Source organism: Ascaphus truei, chromosome 4 (genome assembly GCF_040206685.1).
Source record: "Ascaphus truei isolate aAscTru1 chromosome 4, aAscTru1.hap1, whole genome shotgun sequence".
Classification (NCBI taxonomy): Eukaryota; Metazoa; Chordata; class Amphibia; order Anura; family Ascaphidae; genus Ascaphus; species Ascaphus truei.
The window spans coordinates 384955694-384976069 of NC_134486.1; the positions used below are offsets into that span (position 1 = coordinate 384955694).

At 42.9% G+C, this 20376-nt stretch overlaps 1 protein-coding gene across 2 annotated transcripts in view; it reads left to right on the forward strand.

Annotated features, from left to right (window-relative positions):
- SPATS1 (spermatogenesis associated serine rich 1) overlaps positions 1–20376 on the forward strand; it is a 44522-nt gene that overhangs the window by 18255 nt on the left and 5891 nt on the right. For both annotated transcript variants that reach the window (XM_075594853.1, XM_075594854.1), the window contains one exon: positions 17925–18042. In XM_075594853.1, the coding sequence (XP_075450968.1) occupies positions 17925–18042 (118 nt within the window). The remainder of the gene's footprint in view (positions 1–17924; positions 18043–20376) is intronic.

Sequence of the window (20376 nt, forward strand, 5' to 3'; positions counted from 1 at the left end):
TAATCAGTTAGTGTTAGGACCTGCGATATTATGGTCACGTGCAAAACGTGATATATCAATAGTGGGGCTCTAATATAAATTCTAAACACGGATTAATCTAATATTAATATATAAACCATAAATTGAATAAATTGAGGTGATACAAACAAATCCTTTGAATGCTGCTGTGAACCAGTGCAGGACTGCCCTCTCAATCCCAGGTGAGTATGACGACGTGGTGATCAAAGGGAAGCGCAAACATGTGGAGATAAAAGATAAAACTGATGGTGCAGTATTGTGACAGATATGTACTCTTCTTTAGGTCTAATAGTAGTATACTCACAAGTGTGAGGATGATGCTGTGTGCATAAAGGTATCTTTGGATATATCTCTACAGTGAGGATGAATTGACTTGAGCCTTGATGTGGAAGTGTGTTCCTTAAATGGTTAAACACAGAAAAGCCAACATAGTGCGATCTGAATAAAACTGTATTCAAGTGGTAAAAATATTACAATACACTCACATGATGTATGCTATTTAAAAGCATTTAGATACGCAATGGATCTCGCCTCCGGTGTCTTTGGGCTGTTTTTCCTTCCTCTCAGCGTGCGTCTCACGACTGCGTTCCAGCAGGGCGGATGTGACGTCAGCAAGGCCAGGGAAGTTCCGGTTGACGAGCTGGCTGTGAATCACCTTCACTCTACGTGTTTCACCCCTTGGGGTTTCTTCAGGAGCTGTTAGGACCTGCGATATTATGGTCATGTCTTGATGTGGCTCACAGGCTTTCACACTTTGCCCAAAGGGTTAACTAAATGACCCTTTTTAAAGAGATATATAGATATTTCACTGTGTATTTTTGTTACATTGGATGTTGCTCTGCACTTCTTTGTTTCTTATTGTATACATTTAGCCATGCCCAGTAGCACTCCTTTTGACACTTATACATATATTTTGTGGTAATTTTGGGTGGTTTCTTAGAGCTTGCTGGGTATCTGTGTGTTTATTTCATTTGTGGCAGTGCTGATCAAAATTTATTCAGCCCTCATTGGATGCTTATGAGTGAAAGCATGGATGTGATACAGGTGTGTGTGCGTGTGTGTTTGTATATCTTTATTTATATAGCACCCACAGTATACTCAGCACATTTAATAAAGAGACAATACAGAGAATTAAAATACAATAAGTTCAGCAAGCAAAATTAGACAACAGGAAAGGAACGTCCAGCCTCTAAGAGTTTATAACCTAAGTGGAATGTTGGGAGACCTAAAGAGACAGCAGTTGAGGGAGTAAGTGCAGTAGATGACAGTGGTTGGCAATGGTGGTTGATAGGAGCGTCTGTAGCTGTGGGTCAGTAGCCTTCAGTCCAGACTATTTATTATTCATTTGAAAGGTGTGTTTTGGGGTTTGACTTATATATGGGGGACAGAATGTCCTTGTCGTATACTGAGTGTGATGGTTCCACAGGTAAGGGGCAGCAAGGTGGGAAAGGGGACAGTTATGAGCAAGGCGCAGGAGATGAGCAGGGACATAACGCAAGATTAAAGCTAATATGTAGGGAGAAGCAAACGAGTGGAGAGCCTTGAAGGTAAGGAGGAGACCTTTGTAGGTGGATCACAACTTGATGGATATGTAGAGAAAATGTGTCTTCCTAGAATATGTCTTCCTAAAAAAAGGTATAAGGGAGAAAAAGGGTTTATATTTTTACTGGACATAGAGAAAAATGGACAGGTGGAGCAAATGGTTCATAATCAATTTCTTTAACAAACAGTATTAGACAGCACACAAAACTCTGTGTAAAGTGAAATAATAGGTGCAAGACGGGAACAAGGAGGACCCCGATTCCTCCCAAATAATCAATAAAACACAAATGTTCCCAGCACTCAAACGGAAAGAACAGATAGTAAATGGATCAGCCAAAAGTAAGTATTTAATGGTACACGAATGATGCAAAAAATGGTCAAACAAAGACCAATATGGGAAATCAATGACGATACTCCATTTCACCTCTTGACGAGAGATTGTAAATCCAAAAGTCGGTTTAATCCCCCACCCCTTAACCATACTATTGAGACCTATATTTTATTGATTAAGAGGGACATTGAGCTTTTAAAGTCCAAAAAACAGCAGGGCTCTAAATCCAATTTCACAAAAAAGGCCCAGGCTATTATCTTAGATTTAGAACGTGATAAAGACGTCATTATTAAGCCAGCGGATAAGGGTGGTGCAATTGTAGTTATGGACAAGGTTGCTTACAGAGATGAGATCCTACGTCAATTATCTGTTACCACTAACTATCGCATTAGTCCTATTAATCCCACGTCTAATGTTGTTTCCAATATTTTGGCTGTATTGGATCCAGCTTTGGTTTCCCCTTCCCTGTCCTTGTCCCTGCCTTAGCACATAGTGCTTTCTTTTTTGGTCTTTGTTTGACCATTTTTTGCATCACTCGCGTACCATTAAATACTTACTTTTGGCTGATCCATTTACTATCTGTTCTTTCCGTTTGAGTGCTGGGAACATTTGTGTTTTAATAATCAATTTCTTTGTTTTATACATATATAGCCAATGCTAACGGTGGAGGTTTTTTGTCCCCTTTGTCAGCCACCATAACTTAAAATGTGTATGGTAAACCTACCCAGCCTTGAAAATTGCAAAGCCAATACAACCAACCTCACACTGATGAGACCTAAAAGGTTGATACGGCTGTCTGTGAGTGGTTTGACTGGCTTTTCATCTAATCCCATGCTGTGCTTGAAAGCTGTGTACCCATATTTCCCAGAATGCCTTGCAACAGTGGAAGCACTTTATGCTAGGTGATAATGGTGAAAAGGCAGGGTTGCCGACCTGCCCGGATAAAGCAGGTGGCGAAACGTGCGCGTAGGGGCTCATTCCTGTTTTTACTCTGCTGTGTCCCCGAGCTTGCTACACTGGCGACACACTTTATTCGAGCTCGGCTAGTCCCACGAATTCGGGTATACCCGGGTGTATTGAGGTTTGTGACTGTTTTCTGCCCGAGTGCATTGAGGTATTTTCCAAGCAGGGATTGAAGCATTTTATTCCCTCTGGCTGCAATACTGCACAGTATATATATATATACTGCATTACAATTCATGAATTTATGCCATCTGGTAGACACGCGAAGCATTGCAGCCTATTAAATCCTAATCATTATCATTTAACAGATCAGCCGCCCGTCAGCCAGGCATGAACCCAGGCTGGGAAGGCAAACGCAACGGGGCTTGTCAGAGGTGAGGAGCGGCGCATTCCAGGTATCTGCCAGGTACATACTGGGTATTTGCTCGAATAAAGTGTGTCGGTGCAGTACACTTCGCCGGCTGTGAAAATATATGTCGCACCTATGAGAAGTCACGATGGAGTGCCAGCAGCCTTGGGAGCCTCATTTGAAGCTACATTTCTCTGAGTTATCCTCCGGTTTCCGGACTCACAAGCTTGGCTACGGCTGAGTATTTTATCTGATAGCTCATACTCTTTATCCACTCACTATGGAATTGATATTGTTAACTATGCTATATACTGTTTCATTACATGCCCTCTACCAATTTTGGAGTATAGGATTGAGCATATCTGGCTAGAGTTATTAGTCCTTTAGTTCATCATTAGGATTATAGCCTGTTTCAATCTGTGCATGTTAGCAGTGTGGATCCGTTATGAGTTAACATACTGCCTCATTAAGGGAGGTTCATTATTATATCAGGAGTGCTTGTGAGACCGTCCGGTCTGAGTGATGAGAAGCTAATTACATGCCCCCCCACACCTCTGGGTTACTCAGTTCATGTGTATTGTCCACTCAGGTGATTCTTATAGGCTGATGTTGGTGGATTTTTGAGGCGATAGCTTTATTTTCTCTTATGCAGGGGACACTGCGGATTGTTTTAATATTGTAATTGTTTCATGGGATGTTATTAATAAATGTGATACTTTTGTATACCATAGTGCTTTAGTTGGGATACTTTTCTTGTTTCGTTTTCATACATTCCTTATCCCCAGCACCATTAGCAGTGTTGTACTACATACATTGGATTATCTGACTTTGGTACTTATTATTTTAGGTCTGTAGCAGGTTATTTTCATGTTTGATATATGTATGTATATATATATATGTAGCCATGCTGGTTTCCTTGGCTACTATGTCTGCCCCCTCCTGGCAGTAAGCCCTGGTAAAATGAGTTATCATGGATTTTCCCCACTCACAGTAGCTTCTTGAGGGACAGGGGAGGTGGTGGGACTAGGCCTGTGTGTGTCCAGACCTGGTACCTACTTCCCTTGTACTTAAGGAGCTTCACTGCTCATTTAGGCAGTGCCTTTACCTCCTTGAGAGAGGCTGGTCTAGCCTAACAACTGTGCAGGGCTCTGCCAGTTTGTACTCCCTCCCCTAGGGGAGTGGAGGGGGAGACTATACCCTTTACTCACTAGGTAGTAAGGGAAGAGCAATGACTTCTTCAGGTGCCCTTGGCCTGGAGTGGAGGTCCAGGGTACATCCTGAGGGTGAAGTGCCATGAAGTGAAATATGCTGTGTATGCTGTAACATCTGCCAGTGTACTAAATAAAGTGATCCTGTTCAAATATATCTTCCTACCTGAGATTACAATCTATCAGGGGGAGGGGAAGAAAGTTCTCCTGCAGGGATTGTCCCCACATCCCTGGGGCCTGCAAGAGATGGAGGCGCTGTCACCATGAGAAAGAATCAGTTACTACCCCACCGCAGGAGACTCAGATCTACTGTAAGCCATCAGGTATGAACCACACTGTGTAATGGTGAAATCTCCCAGAGAAGGGGAGGGGGAAAACACAGTTTTATATATATATACTAGCTTATATACCCGGCATTGCCCGGGATTTCATGTCCAAGTGTACTGACCCAGTCGAGACGCAGGATGGAGCTGCAAGGACTTCAAACCTGCACGGGTAAGTTATATGGGTGTGTGTTGCTGTTCCTCCTGCTCCTCCTGCTCGGACGGTGTCCCCCCCTCCTGCCCCCAGTGGCTGGCTGCCCATGCGGGGCGGGCGGTGGTAGCGGGGGGTGTTCCTTCCCACCCCTCCAGTCCCCGTGGCTGGCTGCCATGTTCCTCCCCCCCCTGGTCCCTGGCGCTCCGCTGCCCATGCAGGTGGTAGTGGGGGGTGTTCCTTCCCACCCCCCAGTCCCCGTGGCTGGCTGCCATGTTCCTGCCCCCCCCTTGTCCCCAGAATAGAGCAGGCAGCAATGAAGAAACCAGGACACAGTGGAGCCAGCAATCAAGATACAGCTGGGGCAGCAGTCAAAACGGAGCTACAGCGGGCCCAAAGGATGCGGGTGGTATGGATACTCCACCATCTGAGATCGGAGCGCTGGGAGTCTGCACTGCCTCACATCGGCATCTATCCTGGACCTCCCCCTTCCCCTACAAGCTACTAGCAGCTTTATAGCAAGTATCAGGACAGTATCATACACCACAGAACCTCATGGCTACAACTCATGTTTGCCTTTGCCTACTACTGTTACACTTAGCTTTGGCACCCTGGGAGTTATTTTTTTCACATTACTCTCCCTCTGCATATTCTGCTGATTATTTTGTGATACTTATTTTTCACATTAGTTACTTTTGTTCATTCATTTCCTGGACTATATATGAGTTGACCTTGTTTATTTTTTCTGCTAGGTAGTAGCTGTCTCCATCAGGTAGTACAGCATTTAGGTAGTTTTAGTGCATGTTATGAGAATACTCATGCCCCAACATGAACCAGGAAGCTGCTCCGCTTGTCCCCCTTTGCTCAAATGGTCACAAGGTAACCTCCTCACGAGTCCTCCCAATAGATGTTGTCTCCTAGAGAGTCCTCCAGCAACCCTGAAGCAGGCACGCAGAGTTCTGGTCAGGGGAACTCCCAATCAACATTGCGGTCAGGAGAACTCCCAATTCTCAGGGTAGAATATACACTCCTGATTTTGACTTGTAAATCACATCGCTTCTCAGCAGCACACAGCCCTATACGTTTCCTCAGTCAAGCTGAATTCATAAGGGGATTGTTTATGTTCAAGACCATTACAATTTATCAACGATATTACACTAGGATCGGGCGCTTTTTCTTCTTTTTTTTTTCTGTTTAGGTCATGTGAAGGAAAGTAGTTGTACCTGTGAAGAAGGCGTCCAGTATCCCAGTGACATCGGACACATTTTTTCATGGTTTTTTATTTATTCTTGGACATTTTATTTTGTCATATATATATATTTTTTTATTCACACACTTGATTAAGCATACTGTATTAGAAGCACTACATTTTTCTTCGTTTTCATCCAATCATATTAATTTGCTGGTTATTTTCCAGTTGTCCATGTGCATTTATATATGTGTACTATTTCTGCAATTGAGACCATTTAAACCAGATATATATTGTCCTTATTCATAACAGGTGTAGCCCTTTTTCTGACACTCTAAGCGACTACGGGTAACTGCGCACCTGTGGCTCCAGGAGATCTGAGCCTCCGCTAGCTGGGAGCCTGGGGTAACACTTATTAGCGCAGCACCACCACTTACCCAGGATCCCCGTCATGTGAGATTCCCCTGGGCAAGAAACACACCGATACAATGCGTGCAACCAACTTTACTATGTGCAATAATAAACTTATACTCTATATGAACTGTGGCAATAACCCAATATGCATACACTTATCTTATAACACTATACTTATACTCTATCATACCCTAACACCGCTAACTGATAATGTCCTTCTAACGTCAGTGGCTCAGCCACACCCCTAGGGAATATTGTCCTATACAATAGTGGCTCAGCCACGCTCTTATGAGTATGTCTCTATCCCGTCACCACGTGCCCCACACACCATGTCCGTGTAATAGAATAGAACGATAGCGGCGTGTACTTAAGCCTTGGTCACTCGCTAGTGTCTCCAAATAGTTATGCCTAAGGCGGGATCAGCGCCTGTTGACCGGTATTGGTGCACTTGACGTATCTACTACCTTCCGGTCACGGCGGTGACCGGTAATACTTCGAAAAGGATCAGCCGAATCCTTGCTTGTCTTGGATGTCCGCAGTGCAGCTGTCTGGTCCCAATCAGCTCACCAGCAACCCTGCTTGTCCCTAACTGTGTACACAGTAAGGTGACTGATCGCTAGCACTATGGCCGTCCCTGCAGCACAGCAGCCTACTGTGACTCAGGGGTTTCTCCTAGGGGCCTGCGGGGTAAAGCTAGCCTATGCAGGTGGGTCACGGACCCTCTGCACGCATACACCCTCCTCCTTTACCTTCCAGATCCCCTCTGACTAGCGTGGCCTCTCCCCCACGCTTCCCTTTCCTCCTCCCGTAATTCTAGCCTTCCGATTGGCTCCTCAAGTCAGGTGACTGCCCAGGAGCTCATGGGAGTTGTAGTTCCTCAACGGAGCCTCTCTGCCATGGGTACTTGATAATACCCCGACCTCAAATCTAGTACACTGAACCATATACTTCCCTTCAGGGCGTTCAAGAGGTCCTCGATGCGTGGGAGGGTATACTGATCAGGCTGTTCAGGCTGAGGCTGTTGACAGCCTCTCTGCCTTGAGATGCACAGACTCACAGCTATTGCATCGGCCTCTGCAACACTGTTGCAGACCTCCAAATGGCTCTCCTGAATAGAGTCAAAATACCAACTGAACACTCACTGAACACACATATGAGGTTCCTACCACATCCCTACACATGTATTCTTGCAAGGGGAATTTATAATTTACCATATTGCTGAACAATTGGAGGTGCAGTCCAATTTTAATATATCCTGTGTTTTGTAGGTATGTATGTGTATATATATATATATATATATATAGGAAAGAGGAAAGAGGAAAACACAGGCGCAAATTGTTAACTAAGCAATTAAAATATGAGCATTGTTGGACTGGGGATAATCTTAGAGTCCTTGACTTCTCTGAAATAAAGAGTGAAAAAGAGACAAAATATGGTGAAGTACGTTTTTGTATTTGTTACTGCGCAAAAGTAGATCGCTACTTACAAAGTAGCAGAGGTTTTAGAGCATATAGGATGTAAAATCCTCTCCGTCCTGCTGTCTGGAGTTGTATTCTGCTTCCTCCTCACGTGGAACGCCGAGATCCTCTGTGGTAGGTTTCCTCCGTCTGCAGCTGCCCTCCTGAGCTCCCTGGTTCCTACTCTGATGCCGCGAGACTGCAGCGATGACGTGACTCAGCCGAGATTACAGCCGTAGCATCGGGAGAAATGTCCAAGACATGCAAGGATATTTGGAGGGGGTAATACTAAATAAGTATTAGGATAGGGAAGCTAAGGAAATAATTAAAGGCCTCCACCCTACGCGTTTAAAGGGTGGAGGCCTTTAATTATTTACTTAGCTTCCCCTATCCTAATACTTATTTAGTATTACCCCCTCCAAATATCCTTGCATCTCTTGGACATTTCTCCCGATGCTGCGGCTGTAATCTCACCATATTTTGTCTCTTTTTCACTCTTTATTTCAGAGAAGTCAAGGACTCTAAGATTATCCCCAGTCCACCAATGCTCATATTTTAATTGCTTAGTTAATTTGCGCCTGTGTTTTCCCCTTTCCCCCTTCCCCCATATATATTGCTATTGTGTATAGTGTAACACCTAGGCAGCAATTGTGACTATATTTTATTGTTTAACATTTTAATTTGCGCACTTAGTATTTTTATAGTTATATATATATATATATATATATATATATATATATATATATATATATTGTGGCAGGACGGCCTTGCGGCAGGGTCAGTAAGATGCTAGACACGATATGAAACTTTAAACTGTAGTGGTTTATTAGCCACCAAACAGCAATCAAAGCATTGGGCTACTGCCCCTTTAAGAAAACCTTCTTATCTGTCAGTCTTTGTCTTTATCTTTATCCTGGGTGTGGTTCCCAGCTGGACCCCGCAGGCCTGCTCCTTCAGTCCCAGGGTCCAATACAGCCAGACTCTCCTTGGCTGGGAGACTTTTCACTTCCCCCCTCTCTGTGGAGTAAAGCAGTCTCTGTGCAGCAGCATCCTTTGTCTTTTAAAGCTCTTCCTTGCTTCGCTGTGGAGGCCAGCCCCTGATTAATCAGTCTTCAGCTGCTGTTTTCTCTCTCTCTAAGGAGATTAACGCTCTGTGTACTGGCTGCAGCATCTCTAAATTCACTGTTCCAGCCTACTGAGTCAGTGACTCTGTCACTATATATATATATATATATATATATATAAATTATTGAGGCAAAAAGTGACACTGTGTGCTCATTTGCATGTCATTTCCCAGAATCCCTTGCTGCAGTGGAAGTGCTGTATGCTGGGTGATAATGGGGAAAGGTGGGGTTGCAGACCTGCCTAAGACATGCAGATGAGCATACAGCTATATTATATATATATATATATATATATATATATATATATATATATATATATATATATATATATATATATATATATATATATATATATACACACACACACACACACACTTCAGTATTAGGTGATACCTTTTTTATTTGGACTAAAAATTTATGACATAGGACAAGCTTTCAAGAGTTCTCCTCTCTTCGTCAGGTCAGCAATACTGGTTTACAAAGAAATCTATGGCTAAAACAGAGATTTGGAAAGCAGAAAAAGGAATAGTCTTTGGCTTGTATCCCTTCTGTCTAAACGATTCGGTCAGGGTTGTGAGATGTCTGTGTAACCCTGCTTCCCCCCTTCCCCCAGACTCTACGGTGGTGTCTAGGGTGCATGAGGGCAGATTACATGCAGTGTGGTGCGTACCTGTGAGAAACAGGAGGGCCTGAGCTTCCCGCGATGTTGTGGGGGAGCCAGGACCGGGCTTCTGGGGTGGTAGCCTCCATGATCTCTTAGTGGTGCAGCGCCTCCATCTTCTATACTCCCAGGAATATGGGACAGGACCGGTATAGAAGAACCCCTTGAGTCCCAGGGTAGTACTTTCCAAGTCACACACAGTCATTTATAATAACGAATAGTCTCTTTTATTGACAGAGCAGCAATCTCCCAACGATAGTGGCTTCCAGCAGCCGCAACAACAATAGCCAAAACGGGTTATTACGCTGCTCGCCTTCCACCCAGATAATTCCTCCTCTCCTTCCCTCCAAGTCTCTCCTCCGGCAGGATGGTCTGGGCTAGGGCTTCAATACCCCATGGCCCACCCCCGAGGTTATCCTCGCGGTGGGTCTTGGATTCTCCCCATCACCCCTGGCAGTGGGGTGAGGGCATTGGTCCACCAAGTCTATAATTCTATCAACTCTACTAAAGGACGCTGAATCTTTCCGCTCCTCTCTCTCTCTCTGCTCCTGCACTCTGCACAGGGGAGACCGTAGTCTCCTCCAACTCCTCGGACCGATCCGCAGGATTCTTGGCCTCATGGCATACTAACTGAACTGCATACTCCCGGCATAACTAACCGGCAACTCCAGACTCTTGATATCACTATCAACTCTCACTGTACTCACCGGAGTTGGCTGCTAAATATAAAGCTAGCCCCGCCCCTCGTGATGTCAGCAGAGCCTCCCCTCTTGCTCACGCCTGCAGCAGAGTCCAGGCCTGCGTCTACCACTCAGGATAGGGCTATGAAGGGGGGAAAACCCAGGATGATTACTGGTGCCTGATCTTAACAGGACTTACCACAGTAGAAGGAAGATAGGTATAGCCTGTGCTGTTTACAGGGGGCTACATCTGTTTCTGTCTTCAGTGTCAGAGCATATGCAGTGGTATCTCATAGCCTGGCTGTGTATGATACCTTGTTTTGTATGAGTGGGATGGAAGCTGGAGTTGTGGAGGTAACTGCATCTGTCTGTTGGTTTCCTTTTTGGTTTTAGCTATAGGTTTCTTTGTAAACCAGTATTGCTGACCTGAGGAATAGAGGAGAACTCTCAGAAGCTTGTCCTATGACATAGATTGTTAGTCCAAATAAAAAAAGGTATCACCTAATACTAAAGAACTCATTTATTCTGCACTGTCGCAACTGGACTAACACTGCTATTTCCGTTTTATATGTGTATGTGTATATACACTATTCTCTAGCTATTTGCTTGTCTGTAAGTTTTAATTGTATTCAATCAGTATTGCATATAATTGAATGGCTGTGTGTAGAGTAAATAATGTTATACACTGAAAAACTGAATTATTGAAGCCCTCTAAGTAAATTAGTTTCACAGATATGTGTAAGATAGCATATAGAATATAAAGATACATGTGTAAGTAAGAGTATAAACAAATATGTTATCAAGAACATATTACCTTACATTATAGTATTAAAAATGTAAAAATACAGTTTTTGTTTATATAAGGGATTAACGATGTTACTTGTAATGGTTTATGTGATGTGGAAAGTCACCGCTGCTGATTATGCAAGGGGAGCTAATGCTTAGTTGTCCAGCAGAGGGAGCCTTTGCACAAAACGTTGAGCAAGATCAATACCTGGACTAATAAATTAAAACTGCTTCTTCGCAAGAACATCTAGCAACCCTTCTTTACAGGTATCTGCAGGGTTCCTGCAGTAAATATTTAAGGGCCCATATTATAGTCCTAAGATTGAATGCATCAGCAAAAAGAAAAAGCAAAGGAAAATAACCTGCACATACAACAAATACCACAGTCATCAAACTAATACACTGTACAAGAAGGGATCGCCTTTAAATAAACAAAAAGAGGCACAAAGCAGCAATTCCCTGACACATTTTCGGTGAATGATCATTCATGGATCAGGGGCCCTGTGAAGTAGAGCCACTGTTTTTTTCTTATTACTGCAGTTCCCCTATCGATGGTATATGCACAGGGAACATTCTGGGGGCTAACAAAGGGGGGGGGGGCATTACTTTGAGCCAGATACCATCATTCTCATCGTTAAGTCCAGGGGTGACCAACGCCAATCCTCTAGGGCCACTAACAGGTCAGGTTTTAAGGATATCACTGCTTCAGCACAGGGGACTCAATCAGTGGCTCAGTCATTGACTGAGTCACCTCTGCTGAACCTTGGATATCTTTACAAACTGACCTGTTGGTGGCCCATGAGGACTGGAGTTGACCACCCCTGGTCTAGTCCAACAGTAATGATGCAGCCAGTTTGATGTCCAAGATACCTCGTTAGCATTTAACTTCTCCATGAATCAGGGGTTGTTGATTTTAATGGATAGGTCACAATAAGCATGCTTCCAATCAACCTCTTACAGGACTACTATCACCTTAAGGGGAACCCAACCATACAATAGGGCTAAATGGACTAAATGTTGATATTGGGAAAATCACATGATATCACGTGACCTGAGGAATTCACTGAAGATATACCTGTATCTTCAGTTGTAAGGCTGTTGAAAGAAACTTTTAACCGCAACTATTTGTTGGTGATATATTTATTTTGCGGCATGCAAATACTGTATGCACGTTTCTGCATAATTATTTAAAAATTACACTTTCATATGGTGTTCACTAACGTCCAATGACTGGCCATATCAGACTAGAACCACATAATGCTGCCACTTTTAATCACTTACCCCAGGCTGGTACTACAGCTATCTTTGCCATATAGTGGCTGCTACATACTTTGCATAACAGAGATGGCCATACACAACCTGGACTAGATATTACCACAGAACTGCCACATCTAAATATGGTTTACTACTGTAATGCACTTTCCCCCACACCCTGGGAGATGTGGTGGCTACTGTGTGTGTGGTGCATTACCTGTGGCTCACAGGAGGCCTGAGCCTCTGCTGCTGGGAGTCTGGAGTGTACCTGATTCGTCTGATGACAGCGCCTCCACCTGCGCAGGATCCTAACTGTGTTGGATAACCGCGTCCAGGACAATGTACCCAGTACGCACACACCAGGATATGGTATAACGATATTTACTAAGCACAACTGATAACACACATATATTACACAACCACACCGTATAGTACGTATAGCAATAGTCCCACACAGTCTTCCCACAGTGCATGGGTGCAGGGGCACCAATGTCCTAGTGTCCGGCCTACAATAGGCACTCCCACCCCAAGTGTGTGCGACAGCGCTGCCCACAACTAACTTGTGTAAAGTTGGTCCACTTGATGATACCTGCCGGGTGCTCCAGCACCCGGTAGCGCCGATTGTAGACAGGGAGCCATCCGGTCCCATGCCATCGTCGTCAGCAACGAGTCCGCCTCCACGTTGGGTGGTATCCAGCAGGAGTGTCCCACCGTTATAGTCTCTCTCTGAGCGTGGTGATCTGGTCCCAGACCACCTGATGCCAGGGTGCAGCCGCGTCCTGACTGTGTCCCTCATGCTTATGCTACAGGGGCAGTGTCCCTATCTACTGGGATGTTCCCTGCAGCAGCCACAAGCTAAACAGGGAGTTGGAGCCTAGCTTGGGCCTAAGGGGATCTCTGGCCTAGTGCAGGGGTCACAGACGCCGTGCACACATACCCTACCCTCTTCTTGTCCCAGCTGTGACTGGCGGGCTCCCCAGCGCGTGAAAAGTATCTATCTGTTGAGCAGGGGATGCTACAGCCCTATTGGCTTGTTCGCACCATGTGAGCTGCAGCCCCAGGGGCTGCTGGGGCTTGTAGTCCCCGCGGAGTACCTTCCCTGCAATGGCCGCTTCGCGCACCTAACACTGCGCATGCGTGATCGCATCCAAGATGGCGGGAGGCCGGTAGCCTCTGGCGACAGTGTCGCCTGCCGCAACCTCCCTGCTTCCAACGGCCGCCACAGTACTCTCGCCACGGTCCCCCCAGCCTCCGCTGACAGACGCAGGTGCAGCCAGAGGTAGGGAAGAAACGGGGGACCAGGGGAACCCAGGCTATACTACATTAAAGTAATACTATAAAGTATACAGTAAATAGCACAAACTATTATAACCAGTTTCAAATACTTTAATGAATAGTACTTTTAGTAGTCTTTCTATTCAAGGGTTTCACATAGTTTATTTCTTTCAGCCATTTTTTGAATCCCCACGGCTGCTTCGTTGTGTAAATCTAGCCTCAGGAGGGTTCGTTTTCAATGTGGAAACTCTTACCAATATGACCCCGAGCTGTTCTGACGGGAGGCAATGAGTGCACTCAGGCTTTGTTATTGGTTAAAGTTCACAGCTTTATTCCTAGACAAGAAGGATTATGGATTATGTAACAGGTTACAGTGGGAAACAATGCTTAAAAATAACCCTCAGCACAACCTCCAGGCATAAGCTGTCCACTACTAAAGAAAGCTTGTTCCTCGTTACTTTAGTGGAGGTGTTGTAGATTATCTAGACTATGGTCTTGGTCTCCGTAGTACACACAGGCTAGTCTATTGGTACAGTATATCGTGTGGGACCCATGCTTCCTCTGATAACATTTATATTACCCCTGAAACATTAATGTGAAGAAGGGAATGTATGTCCATGTTCCTGGAGATACCCCGTTGCTTCTTCTCTTACCATCACCATTCAAGGACCCCTCTTATTTCATGGAGACATGACTATTCTCCTACTCTGGAGCACACCTAACCCAAAATGAGCCTTTCTTCACACTAAGGGACCTCACATGCTAATTATTTTATACACGTCACAAACAGGGCGTTACGCAAACATACACTGATCTGTAAAGATGCCCCAATGGGTCTGTAGTATTGGAGTATTGGAGGGTCTGTAGTATTGGAGTATATTGATAAATATATCATCAGTATGTACTGTAGCTCTTCTTGTAGGAAATAAGAGGCCCAAAGTTTGGTGTTTTCCTTAATTCTGATGGTGACTTAGTGGTGCTACAGGGAGGAAATCCGCAATAATAAAAATATTGTTATCGTCCGACGACCTTAGTAGCCACACTATTTAAATCGAAAGTAACAGTTTTATTATTTCAAATTCAAACGGTAAAAGAATATAACAATGAAATGGCTTAAAAACACTTTCCATGCAATATGTAAGCTGCATACATTGGCGACTGCAAAAGGAAAGGATAGCTGAGCTTAGTATGATTGGCAAAAATATTCTCAAGTCAAAACCTTGTGGCCACAAAATGTATAACTATCCCACTTTGTTACATGATATAATGCTGTATCCCATTCTTGCAGTTGCAATTATCAAGTTACAGACAGAACAGACAGGTCCTCTTGAGTTGGATACTTCCTGATGACTCCTTCCCCTTCCTTTCTACACCCTGTCTTTGTCCTACACAGGAAGTGATTAAAGTAACATTAGCAACTTGTCATTGGCTACATCGCTCTTTCAAGCAGGGACAGTGCCTGTCGCAACATCGCGGCGGAGGGTGCATGCTCCCGGATCCGACCCCTGCAGCATTATTCCCCTGGTGCCGGGGGCAGCTGCGGTCACGTTCGCGCAGCTTACCAAGGCGGCCGGAGACCATCAGTCAGGCTACATCTCAACATTACTGTGCTCCTTAACGTCAACAGTTTTTATATAGCAGCTTAGGGATAGAGTATGTTCTATGCATAGATTCTAATTCAAACAATTGCAACAAAGCAATTATAGTACATCAAACGCTGTACACATGGCATATTTTTACTCGGCAGCTTCAAATATGGTAACCTTTTTGGACTATGTATTTACTAAGTTGAAAATATTGGGGTAGAGCCCCAAAAATACCATTTGTTCTATGACACACTCTTCTCTTTCATGGTACGAAATTAAAGTACTTCTTACCTTTCTACATCCTTATATATACCCTTTTAGGACAATTAGATTCTAATCACACATTAGAACACTTGGGATTTCAATGATATATAGGGAATAATAGAAGAATACTATTACTGCCACAAATATATCCCCTGATTGGAATTGAATATGTCTTTATTGCACTTCTGTGATATGCACACTACAGATTGAATTTAACACGATATACTGTAATGTATTGGAAAATAGTCATGAATAACCCCTGCCTTTACTTGTTTTTAATAGTCGTTTTCATTAAATTTTCATTTGCAAGAACATGTTAGCGATACACAATCACTCAAACAAATGAGTTAGTGATTATTTATTGTATATACTTATATGATATATTTGGCCTAGGGCCTGTATAATGACTAATTGCAACTCAATGTATGGTAACAACGGCTTGCTTAACTTTATATTTTTTTGTTTTTAACTCTAGCTATTACTGCGCATGACAGTGATGCTTGGATACACCGCGCGTGCGCACTACAATCATGAGTGTCTTGTTCCCACAATGCCACCTGTGAGTTACGGACATCTCATTGGCTGAGTGACGTCACGTCCGGTGGATATCCGGTATTTCAGTGTCTGGCGCTCAGGTATTGTCACTCTTTGAAAAAGCTCGATTGCGAGTGAAACGCGTTAGAGGCGCAGGGGTTCTCTTCCCTCCTCTCAATTTTTAACCATGTTTGAATAAAGGATTTTTTTGCAGTACAGTCCAGCCTCTTCGAGTTTTTCCTGCACCGTAGTGCCCGCTGACTCATCTTCCCTCCTGGTATAAGGTGATTCCGTTCTATTTACTAAGTTGTGCTATTCCATAAGACACCTTCAGGTGAATGGGCTACAAGGTGTCTTCCTGCTCAGGAAGGTGCCATATGGCAGAAGATTGTTGAATAAATATGGCCCAAGCTGCGCAAGAAGGAGGACTAGCACCACTTATTAAACATGGGCCAATATTTCTTGCTGTATTTCTTATTTTATGACTTGCTCCAGGTTTACAATTCTTATGGCTCAGCTTAACCTATGCCTATACACATTACAGTTCAACTATATACAGTATATATTTTCTCACGGTCATTTTATGAGCTGTCTGTGCAGGTGAATGCCCATACTACTGCTCCCTATTAATCTTTAATGCCCTTTATACTTTCCAAACAGCATACAGAAAAAATACTAGTTTTATTATTATTATTATTATTCCTGTTTGTTCTGTAGAAGTGTGGGTGGAAGATACCTGTGAGGACCCTTTGAAAGTATAGATATTAGTTTGGAACTTTCTTCTTTAAAAATAATTTTACCAGCCTCCACTTGCCTGTGCAATGTCTTATCTGTTCTCTCAGATTGAATTTCTCATTTATCCCGATGTCAGGTTTGTTGGGAAAGGAGATTCAACTGTCCAGCTGAAAAAGAGAACTACATATAACAATTTTGTTTTAACATCCATCTTGTTTCTATGTTGTCAGAATGATTTTCAGTAAGTAAAGATGTTCATAAAGCAGCAAACTCCCCTTTGGGCAGGGGTGCGCATACTGGGGTGTGTGAGCTTCTCTGCGGCGGGGACGCAGGGTTTACAGAGGCACTGCGCGCTTCCCGAAAGGCATGTAAATTAAATGCAGGGGGAGCAGCGAAGGCCCCTGTAAACTTCACTTACGTTGGGTCAGACGGCTTATGGAGACAATGCCGCGGGTCACATGATGTCAGAACGCCGGGGCCAATGTAAGGAGAGGGAGCGCGAGACAGCAGGGGAGCGCAGGAAAAAAAGTTTGCGCACCCTTTGCCTTACGAGATGGGAACCAGGGAGGCTCCGGAGCTGAAATGTGTCATTTTCAGCTCCAACGGATCATCTGGTCACCGAGATACTTACCGAAATGCCAGTACCTTTACCGGTATGTATCTTGGTAACCATGGAGTCCTCTGAGCTGAAAATAGTGCCCTTCCCACCTTGTAAAAAGAACAATGTGTAAAATAAATGAGCGGCTGGAATTTCTCCTTAAACGGCTTCTGCCGTTAAAATGTACTGAACCAAAGCATCTATTTCTTACTAAGAAACATAGAGGATATTTTAGTCTTTCCATATATATGAGATCTTGTTATGTACAGTACTGTATGTCAATATCAATTATTCATGTACCAAGCTTCCTGGGAGAACTCAAATAGAAACTGCATGGACTCTCCATAAATTAACTTGCTTGTTTCAGTATTGCTGCAGTGATACATATCACCGATGACACCTACGGTAATTCATGACATGTCATCTGTAGCACAGAAATGCCTGCAGATTTCATGATTTACCCATTACTGCCTCTGTTGTAGTCTACGATCCTAGAAATGGAATACCAGCAGCCACGCCCGGTGACAATTCATTCCGCACGCCAGAATACAGCCTCAACTTTCACAAATTCGGATCTACAAGGCCAGTGGTGACTTTCTGGTGGGTATAATGTAATTTGGATTAATAGAAACCATAAACCATGCCATTTCTTTTAGAGAAAAGATGATGCTTGGATGTCAAAAGATCTGATTAGTATGTATAGGTACAGTACACAATGGATTAATGTATGGGCCAGATTAATAGTGTACACTGAAACTGCATGCCAAAATTGGGATTCGCAGATAGCGATGTTTGTGCATTATTTGTTATGATAAAATAGTGCACGTTAATGGATTCCTGCGCAAAGTAATTGCATCAGATTTATCAAAGAAGAATCTGAAAATGTGCACAGTTAATCTGAAAATGTGCTCTAGTGATGCAGCTTGGAGAATTTGATAAATAGGCACCACAATGCCTAAGATTGCTTTGAAACACATAACTAATTGTGCTTTCAAAAGACTATTCAGTACGCCACTATATTATAGAGACCTCTCTTCATACTTCGATATATGAGAATAGCCTTCAAACATCCCTATTAATCCCTCGGCAGCACACATAACACATAACACAAGGTTGCTTGGTCCAGTGGCATTGAAGGCATATACTATATTGTACTTGTACTTCTATTTTATACTATGGTATAGTTTTGTACTAATAGGTAAATAATGTGAAAATCACTATTACATATAGTACAGCAAGAAGCTATGGTAGAAGTGCTAGTGTATACAGGTCCTACACATACACATACACACATACACATTCCTTGCAATGACATACTGCATTATATTAGACAGTAAGAAGCTACTAACATTAATAGTGCATTGAGCTCTTTAACTCATTACATATGGGTAGAAGTAAGAAATAGCCCAAAACACACTTGTTATTTAGAACAGATAGAAAAGAGTAAATGTAATTATGTTTTAATTAAGACAATAAAAATTTTAATCTTTGGGTTATGTTTTTTTTAATTTAAAGAACATAAGCTTAAAGCAGCAATCCCACCTTATTGTTTTTTTTTTATTAAAGATTTTTTTACATCATTCAATCTAGGGGCTTCTCTGCAGCTCCAATGCACTATTCGCAGCTTTGAGTAACCCTCGGTCCCTGATATAATTACCAGTTCACTTGCCAGTGTTTCTGCTCCCACTAGGAAAAACAAAACCGCCTCCAAATACCTTGGTTCTTGCGGGCCAATAGGAAGACGCAACGTCATTGGAGGGGGGATGTAGCAGTTTTCTATTGGATGAGCGTAGGCGCCACTTTTTAAAATCCAGGAAGGAACATTAGCAACAATACTGGTAACTACTGTGTCATGGGAATCAGGAGGGGAGGTGGGGGATTCAGCTCTGAGGACTCCCCCAATTCAAATGATGTAAAAACATCCATAGGTAAATAGGACTGCTTGTTTAGCCTGTTTATTCTAATGACAATGTGTTGCATCAACCATATTATTATTTGTCTGGGCGTACAATTTGTAAATAGATTAGGCTTTATTATTGCACGTAAAGAGGGCATGAAATATGATGCTCAGTCATATAGTAAAGAACATTTTTGATTGTTATTCTATGGGATACCATAAAGAGTACATAAAATGCTGAAAAAACCAGTGCAGGATTGATTATGTTCAAGTAATACATTTTTAGGGGCACAAAACATAAATGACACAGGGCATGCACATTTCAGTACATAAAAGTACACAATTCCTGTAGCTGAAAACTACTTTAGTATTTTGAATGTGGAGTACTAGAATTACTAGAGTATTAATATATTTAATAATCTGCATCGTTAAAGAGTAGATGCGGTTGAGAAAGGACAAATGTCCATTAAGTTCAACCTATGCTAAAATGAAGACGACATACTTATCCTATATTTGTATTTACAGTATTTTGATCCAGTGGAAGGCAAACAAAAAACCCCACTGAAATATCACCCAATGATGTCTCATAAGGGGAAAAATACATTCCTTCCAGGAGTCCAAATAATGGCAATCAGATTAAAATGTTTAAACCAACATGCCATCCACATGCTGTTTTCTCATACAGTACTGTACTTCCATGAAGAACAAACTGGTCCAGCTATGCTACTTAAATATAACATGGAACTGCTACTGAATTTTCCCACAGTAAATAAAATGCTAGTTATTGTACCGGTATCAGCACTAAACGTGTGTTGTTGTGAACACCTCAGCATGATAAGGACTTTGTATTAGGTGAATAGAAGGAGCAATATTATGGAAATGCTAACATTGCAAAAGTTTTATGTGAGAAACAATCTGGCTAGTTTACAACTAAGCAGACGTTTGATGTTCCAAACATTTTTCTTTAATTTAATTATATATATTGTTTTTCTTTTACTGAAATAAATAAGGCATTGCCTCTTTGTCTGTAAACTAGG